The sequence below is a fragment of the Amblyomma maculatum genome, chromosome 1 (assembly GCF_055883805.1).
Source record: "Amblyomma maculatum isolate TAMU_Amacu chromosome 1, ASM5588380v1, whole genome shotgun sequence".
NCBI lineage: Eukaryota > Metazoa > Arthropoda > Arachnida > Ixodida > Ixodidae > Amblyomma > Amblyomma maculatum.
In genome coordinates this window covers 318,745,091-318,768,657 of record NC_139344.1, presented here as the reverse complement: position 1 = coordinate 318,768,657, position 23,567 = coordinate 318,745,091, and the positions used below count along the sequence as shown (strand labels likewise).

The following is a 23,567-nucleotide window of genomic DNA, read 5'->3' as shown; positions in this document are numbered from 1 at the left end:
TATGGCGAACTGGCCACGTGATGAAAACACCGCATGGGAACGTACTCCGTGCGCACTCGACTCATAGAGAAATCTCTCTCTATGCTCGACTCATGCGCTTTTTACATGGTGTGTATGCGTGTGTGTGTTCGTTGTGCAACACGGTGGTGTGTAGCATGCGTTTTGAGGCTGTGTTCTACCAGTATGTGAGTGAGCTTCATCCGACTGATTATGAAGTCAACAGCTGTGTTGAAGTATGCTTGAGAGCCATCATCGTTTCGAGTCGTGAACGACCTTTCGCCCGAAAAGTACGAGCTTTATCAACTTGTGCGTGTGTAGTGCAGTCCCGATTCGGTCTGGCTGCATCGCACCTGTTGTATCCGCGCCTGGCATGTTACTTGAACGTTCAAGGCTCAGCATCCGCACGTGCAGTGCATCGAGAGCATTGACTTTGCTTCGGCTATCTTCCCCGCCGCATTAATTTCCTGTGACATCCGCTGTTCATTTGTTCGTGTCGACGCGAACCAAGTATGCCGTACATGCCTAACATTCCTGTGTGTTGTTCTCTCATGACTCAGGCTATATACAGAACGCAAGAACAAGGCAACAGTTCATACTTTTCAAGGTAAACAACAATGCGAGCGAACTTGGCGCCCAAGATGAAACGGCCAACTATTTGTGCAGGTGTTGCACGACTGCTGCATCAGAAGCCTTCGACAGAACTGCCACAAATTCAAAAAGTCACGAGCCTAAGATTGCCTGACAGCATTGTAAGTGATGAAGATCCGGACATCATTTCTTCGTCATGCGGGACCGGCGATTCGAATGGTACGTTTCATGTCACAAGTGAAAGACAACCCGTACGTAAAATGGCGCCTCAACACTGATTCGACAGAAAGCAACAAGGCAAGTATACACCGCGCCTTAGTTTGGAGCACGGTAGCAGATGAGCATGTGCATGTAGCCAACACATATGTCGCGGCCTCCTTACCAGTCGTGTGTTTTGTCCTTCAGACCACTGATCAAGTTTTGATGGACACCTTCGGAAGGAAACACTCCTACCTACGTATTTCCTTGACGGAAAAGTGCAGCCTTAGGTGTAAGGTTTGTCACATCAGCTTGAGCTTGCTGTCGTGTTATGTGGCGCTCTAATCATGCTGCTTTCAGGTATTTTGTTTCGGCTTCCGTTGTTGCATTGAACAGTACAGTGCAAACCGCATGCTTGGACACAAAAGCTTTTCCAGGAAATATCACAGAAGTACTGCATCTTTGCTCCTTATCCCATGCCGCATCGGTCTCACTGCAGTGTTTTAATTGCTAACTTTTGTAGCTTCTGCCAACCTTGTTTGTTTGCTGCTTCATGTGCAAATGACCTATTTCATCACTGGTCCATGCCCATGGGCCTCGAACCTAACCTGCGTGCTTGCATTACTATTTTGGGTTGCACCCCACCGTGGTGGTCACGTTTCACTGGAGCCGAAACGCGAGGTGTCCATGACCTGTGCAATGTCAGCGCATGTTAAAGAAAACCCATGTGGTCGAAATCACAGACACTTTTCAGTACAGCATTCCCCATAGTTAATGCCGTTTTAAGGCATGAAAACTGTATACCATACCATACAAACTGATTACATTGAGTAGCAAATAAGATCATGCTGATGCACCTGTAATGTGCACCTGTACATTGTGGGCATTCAGGAACACTGGGTATAGAAACTTCTTGCTAAGGCTATTCTCAAACTTTTGGCCCATAACTGCCATGTCAACAAATGAAAAGAAAAGTTTTATGCATTGATAATTCACTGTTTAACACTTCTTTTTGGGCGAGTTGGTACATTTTTGGAAAACTTTGAAAGAGCGCAAACACACACGACCACTAAAGACAAGAGACGAGACACAAGCGCCGTGTGTGTTTGCGCTCTTTCAAAGTTTTCAAAAAATTCACTGTTTATGCAGAAGTGATATCATAGTGCACTATTGGTGCTGAATGTTTATAGGACACAGCCAATTTCATGGTGCCAGCTAGGGTCTGTATTTTTGTAGATGTGGCGACCTGCAGGCGTGCAACACCATATACCTTTTTTTTTTTTTGCTTTTTTTTTTTTTTCTGGGCCATGTGTGACTGCAGGTGTCTATTGCATGCCCGAAGAAGGTGTACCATTAACACCAAAAGAAAAGTTGCTGACATCTGATGAAATAGTACAGTTAGCCACACTGTTTGGTGCTTTTGGCGTGAGCAAAATTCGTCTCACTGGTGGCGAGCCTCTTGTCCGAAGAGATGCTGTCAGTATTGTTGGTAAGTCTAATTTGTTACTAAAGGTCTGAATTTAATCTACCAAGCACATATGTAAGGAGCATTCCCTTTTAGTTTAGTATGTTTTGTGGGTGGTGCTCATACGACTTCAGATTACATGGTAGCAATTTCTTCCTAGTGCATGCATATAAATAGATCGGATGTGGTCATGATGATTTGAAGTGCTAGATCTTTTGTCCCTAGTTTGCCCTAGGACAGTGATATATGCCAAATTTGAAGCAACATAGTAAACTGCCATTTTCCTTGCATACTGACCATCTGGAATAAACTAATAAGAACTGTCAGGAAGGTGCTCTGAAGCACTTCTGGCAGGATGCGGTGAAATTATTGGGGCATATCTCCTCATGGCTTGGATATTCTGCCCTGATTTTAGTAGTTACGATCCTCAGGAAAAGAGCCATTTGCCATGTTACGATACTCGCCTCTTACTTTGTAAGTGTTTGAATGCTGATATAGCCAGGTGAAGGAGATGGAGGTGGAAATTTCCATTAACATAGGTTGTCATTACAGATAGAGCAAGAAACCTCAATTTTATTTGTTTTTGTTGTGGTGGTATATTTTAAATAAAATGACAAATAACTGTAAGTCCTTATCTAATGTCCTAGACAAGCCTGATGCTTGAATTCTGGAAATGAATTTTTTTTCTATTGCTGCTCTATTTGTTTCAGAGGGACTAGCGAAAATCCCACAACTTAATGTTCTCGGAATCACCACAAATGGGTTGATACTGTCCAAGAAAATTCCTGATTTGAAGAAAGCAGGTAAAACCCCTATTGGGTGGGCTGGGTTTTTACATTATCTCCACTTTTCCCAATTCAAATTTCCTTAATGCAGGTTTGACACATGTCAACATAAGTCTTGACACCCTTGTACCTGAAAAATTTGAATTCCTGACTAGGCGTCGTGGTTGGCATGTTGTACGAAAAAGCGTCGACGATGCTTTGGCAGCTGGTTTTGAGTCAGTAAAGGTAAGGAGCTTTTCATTGCTGGTGATTGAAATGTCGTGTCACCTGTCAGAAGTTGCAACCTAAATGGCATTTCAACAAGGTCGCACGAAGCATGCTCGAAAATGAGCTTTAGCAAAAATTGTCAAAGAGAACTAGTGCAAATTATTTGTGCAGTCAGCCACTAAAGTTTACAATATTTGGGCTTGCATAAGGATAAAAAAATCATTTTGGTTCCATCATGCTAGGTGTTTGCCTGAAATTCCTGCCTATATGAGGGTGCATTCCTATTTCATCCATTGATCATTGCTGGATCAAAAGGCAGCACCACCTGGCATGGTTTGTTGATTAAGGTGCTTGACAACTAAACCAGAGGACCTGGGGCGACTAAATTACTTTCCTATAGCCATCATTTTAACAAATATATAGGTCCGTTTGATTCACCCTGCAGGATCTACACTAGTTCATGCAGTGCACTGCCAGTGCTGTGCAAGTGCTACTCTTATGCAGCGCCAGTTCAGACATGCAGGCGTAGCGCGATGCTAGCGCCAAATAGAAGCAAATGCAGAAGTCGTGCAAGCCTTCTGCTTCGTTTGCGACGCCTGCGCACGCTTGTCACCCCTGTCATTGTTTGCCGTGTGTTCTCCGAGCTACGAAAGAAAAGGAAATGGACCGTGACCTGCTGCCAGCAGTTATACTAACAACTATAAAGCTTATATAGACTCCGACATCAGTGATGAAGAGGGTGCATTCTCTGCGGCGGCGTGGACGTTCGGCAATCAGCCGGGTGGTTAGCCTGGTGACTGGTGCCGTCGCTTAACACCGCCGATATGATTTTTCTGTCTGTGCGACAGTATAAATATTGATGTTTTGGGAGCCACCGCTAAGTAAAGCAGGATAGTTAAAATCTGGCTCATAGCTTTGAATAAAACCTGTCAAAGGTCGAAGGAGAACAGGCGACACACACACGGCTAGATAAAGTCAACATATTTAAAAATGTTGGATAGCAAACGTGCCAATAAGCTATCTAACTACAAACTTGGTTAGTACCAAGCTCATTTACGGGGAACGAGAAAAAAAAAAAGCAAGAAGCAAACTAGATGAGTATATTAAGCCATAAAAAAAAACAAGTACCATGCAAGCATGGCATCGGCGCATGAAAAAACACAAGCACGTGTTTCTCTTTTAGCTGTTGACTGAGTGAAGCCTTACCTGGTGTAGCATACATATATTCATCCTCTGAGTTGTTGGCTGTCCTCTCCAAAGATAGGCGCTAATAATGTGTTTATGCCATTGACAACGCCAAACACGCTGCCGCCATTTAAAACTTATACTGAAGGGCAAAGTCGTGCGCGCCTTTCGCTGTGGTCTGCTGCGGCACTGGCTGCACGCAATCGGCACTGCCATTCGAGAGAGTGTAGAAGTTTTTTTCAACTAGGACTGCACGACATCTACACTTGTGTGAAAAGAATGGTGTCGTGTAGAGGACGCTAGGCTACACTTGGAGAGATTCAAGAATCTGAATATATTGAGCTTCTTGGTAGAACATGGCAAATGTCTTTTCACTAGCAATCAAAATTGTGGCATAATTACTGATGAAACCCGCGAAGATCTGCGAGATTTTCCTCATGGTATTGGAGACTTGCGGAGATGGTTGGAGCTGATGGCATTGCTACGAAGACTTCATATTTCTGTTGCCTTTGCCCACATTAATCCGTGTGTCCTTCCGCAGCACCCAAACTGTTCACTTTACTTTCAGTAGCATTGGTTCGTCTCCGCAAGCAAACATTTCTTCATTGCAGATGCAGCACTTTCGTAAATGTCATCATCACAACACCCTTTACATAGCGTTTTAGATTAGAGGTAGTGGGTCGAGGTAAGGTGGTGCCCTGAGGCTGTTTACGTCGACACTGGCAGATGACACTGCCACTGCCTTCACCTGGGGCACGCGCGCTTGCTCGTAGCATCTCAGAACGAGTAGTATTCATCAGGCAGGTACGTTCTTCAAGGTATTTGGGCTTTTTGGTGTGTAGCCTTTGGAAGAAAGGCTACATTTATGGAAGAAAGGAAAATGGTTTTGTTTTCTTGTGAAGCACAAAACGTTCTATGCATTAGAATAAGTTCGCTGGATGTCAAATAGGCACATGAAAAGTCTAATTGCATTTGAAATGCAAAATGGCTTTATTTACAATGATTCACAAACTTTCTGAGAAACCACAAAAGATGCATTGCTTGGACGGACTTCTGCAGGCTTTACACTGCCCTCCTCAACAAGTTTTTCTCTATTTCTCTTTGTACTATTTCTGCTGCTCAGGCCTTTGACAAGAATTAAAGTGCAGGAGTGTGACCAAGTACTAGAAGGAGACCACCTCCATGCTAATCTCTTCTTTGTGTACGGTGCATCCAATTGTATCGGAAAGAATAAAGTTTTATCTTGCAAGTGTTAATTATTAGGCCGCAGATATGCTGTTGGCGCGTAGTTCTTCGTCGCCCAAACATTTGGTAATTAAATATTTTAGCTCAGCGATGAAGCACGAGAGATATCTTGAGAGGTACAAAAGCCCGCTGCAGTCGCAGTTTGTTATATACTCGTATGGGAGGTGATGCACTGCTGCCTCATCTGTATCTATGAGGAGAATGTCTTTGAAAGTGGCACAGTCAAGTTTCAAGGCGCACTTCTTCTGGCCACATGTCCTGTCATGTAAGAAGTCTCGAATCACTCTTTTCGACTACTAAAGACATCTGGGGGGTGCTTGTTGGTCCTGCATTAATGTGTGAAGTTTCAGCTTCATCTAGTTTACCTTGAGCAACAAGCCCGTCAATAATTTTCGGGGTTACAGTTTGGCCCTTTTTACGCACATAGGAGTACATTAATTGTCATCATGGCACAAGCTACGCTCTCATGTGCACCTTGCTTCATCATCAGGAATCCCAAATAACGGTAACTTTGAACATCCTTCACTCTGTCTGCGGTCCTACAGCCAGTAGCAAAACAATTATCCGTCCACTGAAGTTCGCTCATCTCGTTACGTGCAGATCACAGCAGAGTTGAAAGAAAACCACGTGGCCCAAGAAGTAAACAAGGAAATGCACTCTGCACTTGCTCAGGGTGATTTTGTTAAAAACAGCACCAGAGAACAGGCCGTATAAATACGTAAATGTGCTACATGCAAAGCTCCGTACGCAATAAGCATGACCTGTGAGCGATTGAGTTCTTTCTTTACTCCAGTAGAACTCTTCAACCCCCCCCCCCTCTCCTATTCCCAACCAGGCTGTTCTTTAGCGCTCAAGTATCGAATGACTGCATTGCTGTGGTTATACGAGACCATTCGGGCCTATGCGTCTGGGCAAATCTTACCTGCCTTCTCTTCCTGGCCCCGTCTTGGCGCCATTTTTGTGTCTAGCGTTAAAGAGACTTTGAGCGTAGCTGCGGAGCGAGAACTGCATGTGTGCTTGGCGTACCCTGTGCCGTGTCTCTAGCCGTGACCATGCGGGTACAACAAAAGAGCGATGGGTCGTCATCCCTTCAGATAAGCCGCCCTTTACTGAATACAATCTCTTATCCTTTCAATTGGAGCACCTTATATAAGTATACAACAGTGCATACAGAGCACGCCTCCCATGCAAGCAGGCCTGTTGAGCCATTGCGATGCAATCTTGGGGCTACCAGCGCCAAGTGAAAGCACTGCCACTTGGTGGCCCGAGATTTCGGCGCTCCCTACTTCATGCGCCGTGCTGACGTGGGCCTGCTCTCAACCCACTACCTCTCATCTAGTTCACTTAACCCTTACCTAGTGTGGTGCTCCGCAGAGAAACCTGAATACTGTTGCTGCTTTGTTCAGCAATTTCATCACCATTTCAAAGGTAGCTTAAAATGGCTTTACATGCTTTACCTGCAAAGTTTCGCATGCTGAGCCCCTTTAAGATCATAGAATCCTGTTACTTAAACCCTCCTCAGTTGCCTTTTAATCTTGAAGCCTCTGTGATGTGGGATGTCGGAGTTTTTCATTGATCCTATGGCACATAGCATCAAAGTGAATGTAGTCTACAGAAAAGGGTGTTATGTTCAGTATTATTATGTAAAAAAAAGAAGCTCATTGCATCACTGTGTGGTATACATATGTTTCTTTGAAAGATTATTACTTAAATACTTGTTTTTAGTGAGGCTTTCAAGTGATAGTGAATTTTCTTTCATCTTCCTGACTTTGTTATTGGCTGTTTTTTTTCTTTTATTATTATGAGGGTGTTTAATTGCGCTGTGTTTGCAATTGTGGAACATTTCAGAACACATCTGCTTGCATAGTTACTCTTGCAAATGCACATGGTTTCGTTAAAGGCTGCCCATCTGGGGCTGCTGACTTGAATTCTGCCAATAATTTACATGAAGATTTGTGTATAGCAGGGTTATTTTCTTCGATGAAGCAAGCATGATACTCATTAAATATATTCAGTTCTTCCTGTCCTTGATAAACTAATGAATGAGCTATGGATAACCGTGTTGAGAAACTTTCACAGGAATTTTTTATTTCAGGTGAACTGTGTTGTGATGAAAGGAATTAATGAGGATGAGCTAGTAGACTTTGTGAGGCTCACAGAGTCCAGCGTAAGTACTATAAATATTACTGAAAGCTGCCATGAAATATCACAAAAACTTGAGACCAGCATTTCAATTTCAGAACCTAGAGGTTCGATTTATAGAGTACATGCCCTTCGACGGAAACAAATGGAGCAGGCAAAAGCTTGTGCCTTTCAAGCACATGCTATCGATAATCAGAAAGCAATGGCCAGAGCTCAAACGACATGAAGATGAGCCAAATCACACTTCGAAGGTAATTTTGAATCCATTACTACTTTGCATATACTGTTTCAGTGATTTGAAAATTTAGAGATTGAGTTGCAGAGAATGAACAGATGAATGAGCAATGATTGCAAATTGATTGTGTCTTTGGGGGTTTTATGTTACCTGAGGGCATCACTCGTGTCTGTTGGCCTAACCGAACAGAGAAATGGTAAATGTGAATTCTTCTGGATGCCTGCTTTCATTACTGGCTATTAGTCTTTATTTTCATTCTGGAAGTTGCAAGAGCACATGAACAATGCTAACCATGTCTGGCACTAAAGTTTCTCACGTTTTGTTGTTTTGCTTTCGTCATGCATGCTGTTTAGGGAGCAGCCAACTGATTAAACATAGAATTACTTAACATGTTTCGAGGGAAAAAACAAGATATGAGGATATCCTCCATGACAAAATATATTTTCTGCAAATATATTTTGTATATTTTCGTTTGGTTGAAATAGCGTTGCTGTCACCGTAACTCAAAATTGAGAAAAATGTGTTCTGAAAAAATACTTATATGACTTTGGATTGAACTGTTGACACAGCCACCCGTTGTGCGCTGTTCACGGTGGTGCCATACCATTTCGCTTCCCACTTAGCATCTGGCTGTTAGTAAAGTTGGAGGCTACTTTGCAATAGGGAAGCTAACCACATATGCACCTTCAGTTGTATGCTGTATTTTTTTTCTTTTTTCAAACGTTGGTGTCCATCAAGAAGAGAGACAGGTACTGCACCTTCCTTTCCCCCAAAAACCAGACGAACTAGAAACATTTCTTTACCAAACTCTGTGCCAGTCTCTTGATGCCCGAAATTAACAAAACCAAAAGGTGCTGTTAGGGGCACTGTCGTATCTACTCTTAAGGCGAAGCTTAAGTGTCCTCCTAATTTTTGTTGAGTTTGCAATATTTGGAACATAGTGGTTTAGCTGGAACAAATGAAATGAGCAACTTCAAGCTTCAAATGCCTTTGCCTCAAGGACCTGGATAAATTTCCTTACTCAGAGGTCTTGATAAAATATTGGAGCATTAGGTTGTACTAAAGAAACAATACAAATATAATTTGTTGAACACATATAATTTGTTGATTGTTGAATAACAGTTCTTCTTGGCATTGTGCTGTTTGCATGCTTCTAGCACATTTTTTTTACCCTGTAGTTGCTTGTATTTGAAGAAGTGCACCCCTATTGCACTGAACAGCTACATCATGTAGACCAGGAGAGCAAGAAGCAAGAAGCAAGGACACAAGGAACACACTGAAAAGCAGGACTAGCACGCATATGCGCTAGTCCCGTTTCTCAGTGTGTTCCTTGTGTCTTTGTTTGTTGCACTCCTGGTCTACATGATGCATCACCGACTCGCCCACACGAAGGTATTAATCGAAGCTACATCATGAACATTACTGTGACATTCTATAAAGGTTGCTTGTTCTTTTAATTCACAAACTGTTCCATCTGTCTATAATGGCCATTCATGTATTCCATATTACCCTGCTGCATGCAGCAGACTGTGAAGGTCAGTTCCTTTCTGTCTTGTACAGATATTTGCAGTTCCTGGATGGACAGGGCGTATTGGTTTCATAACTTCCATGACTGAACATTTCTGTGGCACCTGCAATCGTCTTCGCATCACAGCTGATGGAAACCTCAAGGTTTGCATTTCTGCATTTAGAAATCGAGATCGGCCTTATCATTTTCATAGCATGTCGACCATGTATTAATTCTTTGATTTTTCAAACCGCTTGATATCTCTGTGCTAAAGTGGCAATACTATTGTATTTTGTGCTAGCATGATAACATATGCTGCATAACTTGCAAATTGTTTACTGTAGATATGACAAGTATTTTTTCACTCTAGTGACAGTTGCCGCATCTGCTTCTTCAAATCATTTAAAGATCTGAGTAGTATGTACATATCCTCATGTTGAGTGAGTAAATGTTTTTTTTTTTTTCTTTAAACCTTCATCATGGCTACATGCCTAGCCACATTTTCTCGTAACATTCTTGAGGCAGTTCTATCCCTACAGCTGTGCTTCGTTTCAAATCAGGGGTTGTTGCTAGCAGTCACACTATCTGTTAGTTGTTCCTCTGTGTTGGCTGTTGCGAGCTTACATTTGCAGTGTTCTTTTGCACAGGTCAGTATCTTCGAATTACCCTGATGTGCCTGTTTGCGGTTGTTCATCAAACGCATCTGTGATATTGAAATTCTGCATTCTTGTTGTTTCCTCCAAAAAATATTTCCATAGATCTCTTTTTTTTTTTTTTGTTGCGAAAGGAACACTACGCTAGCCAGCTCGGCTTGTCGTGTATGCTCGTATGCTTTTGCCGCAAATGGCAGGAGCTGCCAACTTGGGACTCTCGTTTCAACATGGGACAGTTATGTCAGAATCAGCCTGCCAGGACCCTAGTATTCACGTTATGCCTATAGGCCACGAAGGAACGTTCATACGGCTTGGTTAAAGCGGGTCTTTATATGTGGGCTGGTAGCTCACGCGATCGCATCATACCCTTAAAGGCGGAGCTTAAATGTTCCCCCCATATTTAGATGCAATAAACATCTCTACCACCACCACCTAAAATGTTGGTGAAATCTGATGCGTTCAACGGAATGCTGGCTGTGTTTGATGCAACACTCGGCCGCCCGCAGCCAAAGCTTTTGCTCCACACTCGTATGCCATAGCCACAAATGGCAGGCGCAACGAAACCCTCAGGAGACAGCGTGCAGAAAAAACAGATGAAGAGCACGCTGCATGTCTTGAGAAAAAAAGGAAGAGGGCTTTGGTCGGGTTAATCGTTGAGCCTGGAGATGTCGAAGGTGGTTGGCGCGCAGACGTTGCACAAAGAGTGGGCGAGCACGAGTCGGCCGCTTGAGAGTTTCACCGCCGCTTCACGAACAACCCTTTTGGAGATGTGTGTTCTGTATGCAACCGGCTGTGGCATAAAAATGATCTAGCACCGGTGAGTGAACCTATGCGTCCGACTCTTCATTTGGCCGCAAGCGTAGCCATGCAGCCTTTGCTTTCGCAGTTCAACTAGGGTTAACCAGAGCTAAACCACAGTCAACTTTTTTTTTCAGATGTCGGTAATGTGATTGTGGCTTTAGTGTCAAGTATTCCTTACTTGGTTTCATTTTAATTTATATTTATTTGTACATGACTGCAGCCTTGGAGTGAAAAAGTTGGCACAAGTAGTATTTATGCATTCTTGCAAGACAGGACAGCACGCCATAACATCAAGAGCAAATAAATTGTAGATTATAAATGAGCACACAGATATATGCACGGAGCACGTCACACAACTGGTGAAGCAGTAAATGAAAGTAGAAAGGAATATGTTCAAGGGATAACTTATGTTCAATCATTTACATCAACACAGTAAAGTAATGCATATGGGATACATACACAGGTACTTAGTAATAATTGAAAAAAAAAAAGAAAGAAAACATTTCAACACTTTTCACTTCTCAATTTGAGATACAGTAATCTCTAATTAATTTAGCCTTCAAGGAACCCAGAAATATGTTAGAATTCACTGAAAGTTTGATTATTGAATGGGCCTAAATATTATGGGGTACACTTAAGCTTTAAGGATATGACGCACTAGCGTAAGCTACAACCAGGCATATAAAGTCTGGCTTTAGCCAAATTATATGAAGGTGCCTGCATGACTTAGGAGTAACGTGAACTAAAATGTCCTGGCAGGCTGATTCCGATATCGCTCTCCCATATGAAAGGAGAGGCCTGAGTTGGCAGCTTCTTCCAAACATAATGTCAGGCAACCCTATTCCCAATCAGTGCACATACCATTCAGTTAGCTACCAGCTATCGCCTGCCAGCACCATGCTCGTGATTTTTCACTCACAGTGCTGACACTGACAGCAGCGGATTTGATGAACAGGGCCCTTAATGCTGTTGCGTTAAAAAAGTGCTGAAAACTGTTTGCGTCACAGTAATTTTATCTAATGAAGGCCTGTATGATGGTTGCCTGCAAACGAGATGAAACCCAGCTCAGAACAATGGTTTTCTTTTTTGTTTGTTTCATCAAGGTGCATTACATTACACACACTGTTGGATCGTTAAGAGGTGCTCCGAAATTGTAAAGGCCTGCACTACCCTTTTTGCAGTGCCAAACAGTAGCAGTGATGCCTCTTCACAAAATATCACTGTCACGTTTTGGGGATGCTTTGCTGAACAGTCACTGCAGTGAACCATCACGATGAAGCGTGCAGTGCAGTGAGACTGTGTGTCCAACCAGTCCAGCGCATGTTTCAGCATACCCGAATTAGCATATGGATGCGCACAAGGGATACACATAAGGCTAGAACAGCATGATGCGACTCTGAAATAAAAATAAAAGGACAGTGACGCTCCAAGCAGTGTCCGAAGCGGCGCGACTGCCTGATGTGCATGCCCTACTGCAGCTGCGGAATGGAGTAAAGTTAAAGTGAAACTAAAACCATGTGGCTGGGCTATATATTTCGGAAATGAGCTTCCGATCATCGTTGTGTCTGCCTTGGCGCACACGAATTTGTCTGGCACCAATGTTCTACACAATTTAACTTCGTAGAAGTCTACTTTGGGGATTGCTGACTGTGTGCATTTTATTTGTACATGATCACCTGGCTGAATTAAGTAGAGCGAGGCCCGTCTATGCCCTAATTAACAAGCGTCCGATGTGATCCACACTCCTAGTTTGAATTATCCAAATTTTTTTAATTGACATGGGTGAAATGAACAAGATTTTGCTGTAGTACACAGCTAGACAAATAAACCTCATAAGCAGGGCAAAAACTCTGATTTCAGTTAATATAGTTTATCAATGCATTCAGGCACCAGTTCTTTGCTTAGAACACTGACAATGCTTGCACAAATTGTTTATGCAGGCAGTTGTTTGAAAAAGCATGGAATATAATAAGCTCTGCCCTTTTTCGTTAGTTAGAAGACACTCTTGGTAGGACGACGGAGCTTTCGATCACACAGTCATACTGCTGTTTCTGATTTTGAAGAAATTGAAAGGAAGCATTCATATAAAATGGTTAACAGTAGTAATATATGTTCATTAAGAATTTCCAATGTGTTCATTTTATGTAATTTATTTTAATCTGGAATTTCTGGCACCATATGCTACATTCAGTGCAGTTCTTTGCAGTGTTCTGTATCAACACTCTTAGTTCAGGCCTGAAGGCTGTCTTGTACAGAGCTATCCCTGTACACAGTTATACCGAAATGATGACTCGCAGATGGTTTAAAAACTATCAATCATAATTGTAAATTGAGCATTGATACTAGTTTGTATATTACCACTCATGCTGTTCTAAGCTGTGCAGCATAGTCAGTGTGATAAGTGTCTTGTAAAACACTCCCCTAGATATTTGACCATAGTAAATTACCTTGCAAGGTAATCTACTATGGTCAAATATACTGTTAAAAACACAATCTTCACAATTTTCTTTTTGTATATAAAGTACAGTCGTGCCCCGTTAATATGACCCCCGTTAATATGGACGACCCGGATTATGGACAGTTTTTCTGGGGACGAAACCTTTTCAATGTATTTATGCCTCGTTAGTATGGAAACTCGCTGTCCGGACAATGGACAGGGGACGAATGCACGCACCCCACTTGGGCCCATGTATTTTTGTCTCGTTAATATGGACAGTGCTTGAAAAAAAGAGTAGTCCAAACGTAAGTTAAAGAAGGGCGCACCGCCCGCGAACCTACGCGACAGCCGATACGGCAAGATGCCTGAACGAGTCCTGTGGGGTTGGAAAGAACTAAAGCGGGCGTGTCGCCGTTCTAAGGGAGGGAAGAGGGGGGGAGGGGAGCACAAGAGCGGAGAGGAACGTACATAGCAAACCGAGGGTCAGCCGCCGCAGTCGGGAACACAGCAGCATATGGTTGCAATTCTGCGGAACGTGAACAGAGAGGTCGGTAAAAGCGTAAGAAAGAAATGACAGGAAGAAAGACAAGTGCCTACAGTGGCGGTGGAAACTGAAGTTTTCTTTCCCAAAGCGCAATGTGTGTTCCATGAAGCCATTAACGCTTTTCGGTGAGAGTTAAGACACACTCACAAAGTAGAGCGACAAAAGAAAGGCGACGTACGAACACGCAACCGCGACTGAACGTCCCGTCCTGAACGCGCTTCCCTCTCATGCTTCTGGTTTTCGTCCCTGTTGCGCTGCTGAACTGCCAAACTTTGCACACTAGGCGGTCCGTATGTCGGCTTCGCTTTGGGTCAACGATGCGGCCTTGGCAAGGTCTGAGCTCTTCGTAGTCGGCTAGCCGTCATTCTAAACTGTACTTCAGCTTGCAGTGTTTGTTTTATGGGAACACATAAAAACGGCGCCAAGAAGATGGGGACGTTCGATAGCCCTCTACATAGCAGCTTGTCAACTTGACTCCCTCGCTTTCTTACAGAAACAGTACAAGGCAAAAAAAAAAAAAAAAAGGATCAGAAGAACGGAAAGGCAGAAAGGTTAACTAGGCAAAAAAGTGCACAGCATCAGGAGCCTGTAGCCCTCAACTTGAGTCTGGCTTTTGGCATGGCGACGCAAAAGAACAGAGCTGAACGTAGGCGCGAAGAAATTTGTGAATAAGAGCGGCAAAAGCAATCTCAGTCAATCCAAGCTGCGAGGGACTAGTATCGACAGCTCAGCTGTTTCCTCGCCTCAGGAGAATCTCAAGCAGCTACTTAGCGGCTACTTAGCGGCTACTTAGCTCAATGAAGAGGCCATTTAGGAAGTGGCGGTGAGTGGAGAATCAGACGCTGATTCATCGGCCAGTGAGGAGTTCGTGCTCGAAAGTTCGACCAACACAAAGCCTAACATCACGGGTGTCATAGTAAGCGAGTCGCTTCAGACTGCACTACATTTTTTCGAAGACAACAATGACAAGGATAATGCACTCAAAATTTCCGGTGTTCTGTGAAATTTTGAGTCCAGTGCACACCGTTATGTACAAAAGCAGTCGTTAACTACAAATCTCTTTTCTCAATAAAATCCTTTTTGTTTTTATTCATGACTCGTTATTATGGATGACTCGCTTTATGGACAGTTTCGGTCGGAAACCAAAGTGTCCATATTAACGAGGCACGACTGTACTCTAAAATTTTGACTCTCTCGTTTGTGTGAGTTGTGAATGCGAAACAACTGTGTCTTATTAAGAAAAATATAATGCCTCTTGAACCAATGCAAAACCTGGTAAGCATATTTCTGAGCTATAAAAACTGTGTTGCTGTAATTTAAACCTGACATGACTAGTTCAGTGTCATTGGTGTACTGAAAAATTGTAAAATTTATTAGCCTTTCATGCCATTTTGTGCTGTACCTCTCTTGTGCTGATGGCCACTGCTATGGTACCTGCCTAATGGTTTTAATTTTTATTTTCTTTCTGCGTGGACTTTTCCAAGTGCTGATGTGTATTATCTGCTGGCAAGTTTAGGATGGCTAGCTAATATTTTTCACACTGTTCTTGCTTAGTACTGTTTTATTTTTTGAAGCATCCATTTGGAATGTCATGTCTTTATGGTTGACTTATGGGCTAATATTTAATTTAGCATTCTCTAACTTCCCATGAATATTTTGCATGTGCTTTCTTATTTCTTATGCTTTGGAGCAACAAATACTTTCAGCACATTTCCGAGCTCTAAACCTGTACTCGCATATCTGACTTCAGGTTCTTGTGACAGCTGCTCAAGTAAATAATACTTATTCATTTGTTTTATTTTCGCCTGCCAAGTCTTCAGGTCTTATTGTGTCAATGTTGTTACAATGGCGTTGTGCCCTTCTTTAAGGCACTAGATTCTAGGCTTCTCAGTGTAAAGGCCACTAGCAATCAATAGAAGGGCTGTTCGTAAATGCATTTCGTGTGCTTGTTACTTTCATTTGACATATCACCATACTTATGCACTCTTTCCACTCGTGTCACTCGGAAGTGGTGAAAACTTCTACTGCCTTGTAAGGCTGCAAAAGTTACTCGTTTGATTGTTGTAATCGTTAGACTTTGGCTGAATACAGATTGCTAGCTTTATTCCTTAATATTAATAGCTGGAATGCGGTATATAGAAGGTTACTAAAGAATATACGTTTTTTTTAGTTTACGCACAATAGAATTTTATTGCAACTTGCAGTGCATGACATGTACAGGGTCGTCCACTTCTAGCTATAACACGGTCACTGCTTTCAAAGCAACATTGCGCCCGACATAGGCATATATCCATGTAAAGCGATGCAAGCACAGAAAGACCCGGGCGTGTTGCTTCATATGGCCTGCCACTAAGCTCTATTGCGTGGCCGGGTCGGACGCAATGACGCTTTGAAAGCAGTGACCGTGTTGTAGCTAGAAGTGGACGAGGCTGTACATGTAATGCTTGTAGACACAGCAATAAGCCTTTTCCTGCACAGTTTGTAGCATGGCATACCTTGATCATCATTTAATAGAAAGTAATTAATTATCCCAAAAGACACAGTGAGGCTGCACCCTGATAGTATATTGCAGTCTTGAGAGCATGTGACCATTTAAAGGAGAAATTTGTGCAGTATCAAGTTGAAACCAGCCGAATTTGGTGATGTATACCGCAGCTTTCATGTTTGTAGCTCATCCATGCGTAGAAAAGTCTTTATTTAATTATTCCAAAAGACTTGTATGCAACAGCTTCTGTAAGTTACTGTAACACAAGTTCAACAATAGCGTGCATTTAGATTTTGGCTGAAATCATTGCAATATTATTGATTTATAACACCAAATCCTCCTTTCTTACTTAGCAAGTGATCTGGGTGCTTTTTTTTTTCTGTTGCATGCAGGTGTGCCTTTTTGGCGGTCATGAGGTCTCCTTAAAGGATGCATTACGAAGTGGAGCTACCACCGATGAGCTCCTCAGCATAATTGGCAGCGCTGTGCTGAAGAAGAAGTTCAGCCATGCCGGCATGGACACACTTTCCACCATGAAGAACAGGCCTATGATACTTATCGGAGGATAGGTTATGCAGCATCCTTCAAGTTTTTGTGTTTATTGAAGATGCAAATACAAATTATTTTAAATGCGCTGATATTGCGCGGTGCTGAATCTGTTTCAGCCTTTCATGTTTCTTTCATGTTTTTTTTTGTCAGGTAGCTTGTATGCAACTTGAAATTAAGCATTCTATTTAGAACTGGTTGTGGAGATGGGAAGCGCTGGTAAAAAATTTGGACGCACCAGAGCATGTGAAGAGTTGTTCTTGAATGTGGGTTGACCAACAGGCTACATAAGTGTTATGTAAACATCTCGACTGGCACAATCTTTAGTACTTTTGTATATCGACCATTTTCGCGGCGAGGAGGAAAATTGCTTTGAATCGGAACGTGCAGCGCCGCTCCTCCTCTCTGGTATGTGGGGATGCGGTGATAGCAGCGGGGGCGCCAGGACATTCTCCAGAGAAAGCGCATGTGTTGCGCTGTCTTTTGCACACAAAGTGTTTTGAATAGCCGAAAGCGATGCGCTATCTTTGCAGCCTTTTTTTATTTTCTACGCTTTTTACATACCCCATCCCTGTTCTTTCTTCTTTTCGTCCCCTTTCATTCTTTCCTTTCACTTATCATTTCATTTCCGCCGGCCACAGTTTATCTGCTAAAAGGTTCCACGGCTAGCAAATCTCTTTTTCTTTACTCTGTCCTTTGAATTAAGAAGAACATAACAATCAAAAGGAGATGATTAAGAGAAGATAAAAGATCAACAGCGGTGGTATGCGCATGCATCGCTCTATATGCTGTTCCAGTTGCAACTCCTTCAAATGGGCGAAGAAGGGCAGCCTCTGAATTTCAAGCCCCAACCTTGGCAGCCTTTCTTGCCAGTTCCAAACACTGTGTTTGTAGAGAAGGGAGCGATAAACTGAATACCAGAGCAGCAACGGCAGCCTTTTGGCAACAAGCGGATGACATTCCTTGCTGTAAATATTTACGAGATGCCTCCTAAGAAAGAAAAACTATTTCGATGCAGTCACCTAAGGTTTATGAAAGTATAAAAGAACATGTCCCACTTGAAGACAACGATGCCTAATAAATGGGTGGCCAACTTATTATTTAGTGAAACAGCGCTACATATATATTTTTTTTTCTTGAAAACATGCATCTCATAAGCTTTTGCTGCCGATAATAATTGGGAATATGGTCATGGGAAAAGCAACGATTTCTTGAAGTAAGCAGATCGTGCGACGACAAAGCAACTTTTGCCGAGGTCATTATGAAACATAATTTAAAGTCACTATTTCATAAGTATCAATTGTCTATTTTCTCTTTCATCTGGATGTCAGCATGACGGTAGCATCAGACAAACGCAGCTAGCGGCCAGTCAAAGAAGTTGCGGGATAGCAGCTCCCGCCGACGACAACAGTCATCGCCACTCCCCGCACATACAGGCAAACCGATGGTTGTGTCATGTGGGCAATGCTGAAATATGCTTGCTGTGGTAGTGGATGCTTGAACGCCTCGGCTTTGTCACTCAACAAAATTAGCCTAGGGCAGAGCAAATGGAATCCGAAATGGATAATGGTTCCTTATGAATAGAACCCCAGTGGAGGTGTGAGAACTCCCGCAGTAGCCGCTCAAGCAGTAAACAGTATATGAATGATCAGCTGACCCAACAAACATAGCGCGATTAGCATTGCTCCTAGACATGACATGAAACAGCTACATTCCCTTGCTTTCATTGCTCAAATTGCTCAAATTGCTCAATTACTGTAGCCCATCTTAAGAAATCATTTAAGGATAAAAAGTAGATCGAAATCTGCCCTGCCTTACTTGTTTCACCGCTATCGCGGCCAGTGATGCGCCACCGCCTCCCTATGTGTCACATAAAAGCGACACACTAATTGCAATCAGGCTTGTAGCCTTCGGCTGACCTGATCAGGAGCATAAATTTTGGTCATTTTTGACCGATTGGCTTGGCTGCTGCTGAAAAACTTCTTTTCTTTCAGCAATGTACTTTCAGTTACATTCATTATTAGTAGGTTACATTCATAAAGGCACTTGTATCCAAGTATACATTGTTTACTCTAGGCCCGTGCCCATGCTTTACTCAAATAGACACTTTTCCCAAGCCAAGATGTGGCACTGAAAGAGGAAAAAAAACAGCTCACACTAACAGGTACAGTAATAAAAATCAATGTCAGCCAAAAGGCCTAGGCAAAAGTGTGCCGTTTGCTTAGTGAGGCAGGAAATTTCAACTTGTCAATGCATTTTATTTTATTTACAATTGGTACATTGCAATGATTGTTCCTTTTTGTCATGCATCTTTCAAAGTTGCATTCTATTATTTACACCTTGTAGAATCCAGCTGTATTATCTGCTTCACAACCAACAAACCACTGTGTAGATTTTAACTGCAAAATTTACTGTGCTGCAATCTTGACACAATTCAGAATGCATGAAGATATGTCCTATATATTGCAAAAGTCAGCACTGTTGAGATAGAGCAACACTGCATTTTGTTGTGTATCCCTCTTTGTTTTTTGCATTGAAAGCTTGGTCAGAGCAAATGCCAGATGAAGTGCCCTTTCTGTGCAGTTCACACATTTTCTTTTTCTTCTTGATCATATTTTGTTTTTCTTTCAATATATACACATATTTACAAACGCACACACACACACACACACACACACAAATGAGAACCTCAAGTACCCAGAAATGTGGCGTGACAAACACAATCACGTGAGAAAAAACACAACACAGGCGCACTTTTTCTTTTCTTTTTTTTTTTCCAAGCCAAGATGTGTCACTGAAAGAGGAAAACAAAACGGTGTGTGTTCAGATTCATATTATAGTTGGTAGTGTGGAAAAAAAAAGTGCTCCTGCTTTGTGTTTCTTCTCATGTGATTGTGTTTGTGGCGCCACATTTCTGGGTACTATGCAGCACCAACTTGCCCCTCAAGCTGTGATTTTGAGAACCTCAAGTGTTTCTTTCCTATTACACAGCACCAGTATAGATAAATTTTCAACTACTTACACAGTCACTGTTTTGTACAGGACTTCTACAAATGATTCCCCTAGTTTGACCATCCTATAGTTTTTGGGGAGTATGAGACTTGGAGTCGTAGACATGTAAAGATTTCACCTGATCCAAGGGTTTGCTCCCATAAGACCAACAGTAATCAAAGCTGATAAATAAGAACTAAAACTGCCGGTTAGTTCAGGTTTAGCATTCTTGTGGCTGGCAAGTTGCCTAATTAAATTCCAGTGTGCTTTGTTGTAGGAATTTAGAGATAATCTAACTGGAAGGTAAATACAAAGCTTAAGGTGTCTGGAAAGAGGTGCACTCACATATCAGTTAGATGTGATGCGCTGTGCACACTTCGGGACCACTTGCTGCATATTTTCAGTTTCAAATCGTGTCATAGTCCTCTACAGTGTTTTCCTGTCTCTGATATATATGACACAGTGCTCAAATTCTCATATGGTGCATCCACTAGGGACGTAAACTTCAGGAGATTATTTCAAGGTGCCCTGTACTACTCAGAGCCAACGTAAGAAAAGGAGGCATTGCCAAAAATTCAGCAGCACAAAATCAAAACCTATTTAAATAAATTTGAGCTACATCCTATAAATACAAATAACTCTTTCTTGTCGCTAGTCCATGCAGAAAAAAATTTGTTCAATGTACTCTGCCCTGAGGAGACATTGCAAACAAGCAATTGCAATAACGGTGCATGTAGTTCTATAGTGAAAACACTACAAGGTCTTGCTGAAATATTTTGGGTGGCTGCTAAAGTCGTGTATGCATAGAACATGTACGGGAAAAGGTTTGCTTGGAACAAGCCTGAACTGTGCAGGTAAAAATTGGTACATGGTTTGAAGGCGGAGCAGTGTATTATGGCAGTAAAAAAGCCAAGTGTAGCACTCCTGCTTTGTACTCGTTTCACAGTAATGCAGTGCATGGGGTAAAGATTCTTAGGGCAAGCCTTTTGCATAATTGGGGACTTCTACGCTTAGGTCTTCACACATATTGTGCACTTGTGAAGTTTTCACATGGTGGTTCCACAAACCGTTACGGTTTAATTGGGGCAGCTTACTGCTGTGAAAGAGTAGGTAAACTACTTCTTTTCAGAGAAGGAGAGCTTTTAAGCTGTAGATGAGCTACCTGTATGGAAAGATAAAGCCCTTAAAAGAGCTTGAAACCTATTATTACCTCTGCTGTAGTGAATTCATTTCATGTGCAAATTCGTAGCATACTCCGGTAACGCCTGTTCTAGTCACAGGTGCTGTTTTTAATCTATGCAGCATTTAGCACACTAGAGAAAATGGAGGTGATACACAAAGGCTTAGCATCTAAGCTTTAAGCAGGAACTTGTGAAGTACAAATGGCCCCAAGCAGTGTAGGTCCCTTGTCTAGTCACATGGTGCTAAGCTTGCGTGCACAACCTCAGATATCACATTTTCTGCCATGTGCAAGAAGTGAAATTGTATACAGTATATGTGCCACATTCAGGTACGCATACATACACACACGGAAACCATGTGAATGAGACATTAAATGTAGTGCCCAATAGCAGCCCTTCCGGGGAAAGTTTGTGCACGCTAAGAATGATGCTTGATAAACAACATTCAGCTAGTGCGAAATATGGCACTCGGCTGAATTTGGGTCCCTTGCCATGTTTTCAGAAGCGTGTTAAAACACATTTTCTGGCTAAACATGTCTTAGAGTTGATACACTTGCGGGTAATGATAGTGACACTATCCCATCACAGTCATTGATTTCACGTTTGACTCGTAAATTGGGGCCCTAAGGTGTGCTTTGGGATCAACTGTTGGTTTACAAGTTCATGACAATGGTTGCTAACAGTCATGTCAGTGAAGGTTAAAAATTTAATCAGTCGCACGAACCTGCATCACGGGACATTACGCTCTGTGGAAATTGATAATTGCTCTTTTGTTTCCTACTTTCTGTTCTAATGCAAATGGCAGTGTTAAAACAGTTTCGGCCTTTTTTTAGTATGGATGACATTTTTGCTAATTCCTACACCCTCTGTGGTGGAGTCCTGTGTCACACTTGTCCAAGTCCAATAGCGTTTTCTAGTTGCACACTAAAAATGCCTCAATTTTCTTTTTGTGCATGACCTAGTGACACTCTGCTACCACATCTGCTTTTTATTTGGATGAGCGCTATTTTGTGCACAAATTGTTCCACTTAGTGTCTTGCATGGCTCAGTGCCCTCTATAAAAATCTTGTGTACAAAGAAAGACACATCTTATACATACCCAATCATTCGCCATTTGCATGAAGCCTTTAGCTTCTTTAAGGGGCATGTTTGCCTACACTCCTAGTAAGGAGGCCTAGAAAATGGATAGTATATTCTGCATGCTGAAGATTACTCGAACACATTTCTACAGACTCGCCAACACTCCTCTGCTACTGTCTGAGTATATGCAATGGTCTTCAGAGGAGCACCAAGCACAGAAAATGAACTAGTACACCCACACATGTCAAAAGCAGCTGTTAGGACAGTTTGGTCAAACCTAAGGCAGCATATATCCTGCTGCTGCCACTGCTTCAGATTCCACCCTGAAATGTCAAGTACAAAATTCTGTGAATTGCTGTTTTTGATGCTTGCGCAAAGGCAGTACCCTGAACTTGTGCACAGTAGTGACGTACACTTTTTTCTTCTCTTGTACAGTCAAGAAAATATTTAAAAATTTGCTGCCTTGGGAGGATGTTTTTCCTTTTCAGGATGCGAGTGCAATGCATTCATGCATTGGCGTGTCTAAAGAGATCAATTGGACCACAGCAGCTTCATTAGCCTCTGCAAGACAGAACATAGTCTGGCTACTGCACTGTCGCAATTCACATTGCACCACACTGCTTTGATGTTTGTCCTGCTTAAACCGTCATGAAAGTTTTCCTGCACTCAATCAAGTGACGTCACGCAACACCTCGCTACAGGATTTGGCAATCACAGCAACAGTCAAGGTTCAGGGCAGGTAGTTTTGAAGTGCCTCTCCCTAAAAATGCCTGCATCATGTTCGCTCTAGAACTCGGACACCTTTCCTCTCCTTTCATGCGTCTGACGAGTTTTCCTGGGGAGGACTTCGGGTTGTCAAGCTGAAATGAAGATCTGAAAAACTGAGCCGCATTTTGTCGGCACGGTCGCGGTTCAGCAGTGAGCTGCGTCCACTACTTGTTGGTGTTGGCTGTTGGCACTTGTGCAACTCTTTAAGGACCATTCGTGCCGTGGCAGTTGAGTAGGATGGTGGTGGTGAGTATTTCGGTGGCACATCTTCCTCAAACGCCACATTAGAGACGCCTTGCAAAGCCTCTGGTGCAGCAGGTGGTGCATCTGTTGTTGGGGTTGTCGTGATGAATGTGGGACAGCACCAGGACTCGATTCTCTGCATTAGAAGTGGGGACAACCCATTAGCTAATCAATTTGACTCTGCTGTTCAGAGTCCTAAAAGCTGAATATTGCACTTTATTTTTTATTTCAACAACCAATCGTGGCTTTTCTGCTCTACCTTGTGTTAGACATTACAGAGA

The 23,567-nt window shown here is 42.5% G+C and overlaps 2 protein-coding genes across 6 annotated transcripts in view; one reads left to right on the top strand and one right to left on the bottom strand.

The window, feature by feature from the left end:
- Positions 1-9: 9 nt before the first annotated feature.
- LOC146207221 (molybdenum cofactor biosynthesis protein 1-like) lies at positions 10-18,848 on the top strand. Of its 3 annotated transcripts, none has more exons than XM_084576008.1 (11): positions 10-108; positions 558-604; positions 664-885; positions 994-1,078; positions 2,108-2,275; positions 2,962-3,054; positions 3,128-3,261; positions 7,769-7,840; positions 7,914-8,066; positions 9,611-9,721; positions 16,870-18,839. In XM_084576008.1, exons 3-11 carry the CDS (start codon positions 757-759, stop codon positions 17,044-17,046), a joined length of 1,122 nt encoding a protein of 373 aa, XP_084432134.1. In that variant the 5' UTR covers positions 10-108; positions 558-604; positions 664-756; the 3' UTR covers positions 17,047-18,839. The 3 variants fall into 3 exon arrangements, with proteins under 3 accessions (XP_084432134.1, XP_084432235.1, XP_084432186.1); XM_084576060.1 differs by lacking the exon at positions 10-108 and adding an exon at positions 115-287; XM_084576109.1 differs by lacking the exon at positions 7,914-8,066 and having other exon boundaries at positions 16,870-18,848.
- Positions 18,849-19,260: 412 nt separating this feature from the next.
- The window catches only part of bdg (sodium-dependent transporter bedraggled), a 183,709-nt gene continuing 179,402 nt past the window's right edge, over positions 19,261-23,567 (bottom strand). For all 3 annotated transcript variants that reach the window (XM_084575816.1, XM_084575928.1, XM_084575867.1), the window contains one exon: positions 19,261-23,422. In XM_084575816.1, the coding sequence (XP_084431942.1) occupies positions 23,090-23,422 (333 nt within the window). In that variant the 3' untranslated portion in view covers positions 19,261-23,089. The remainder of the gene's footprint in view (positions 23,423-23,567) is intronic.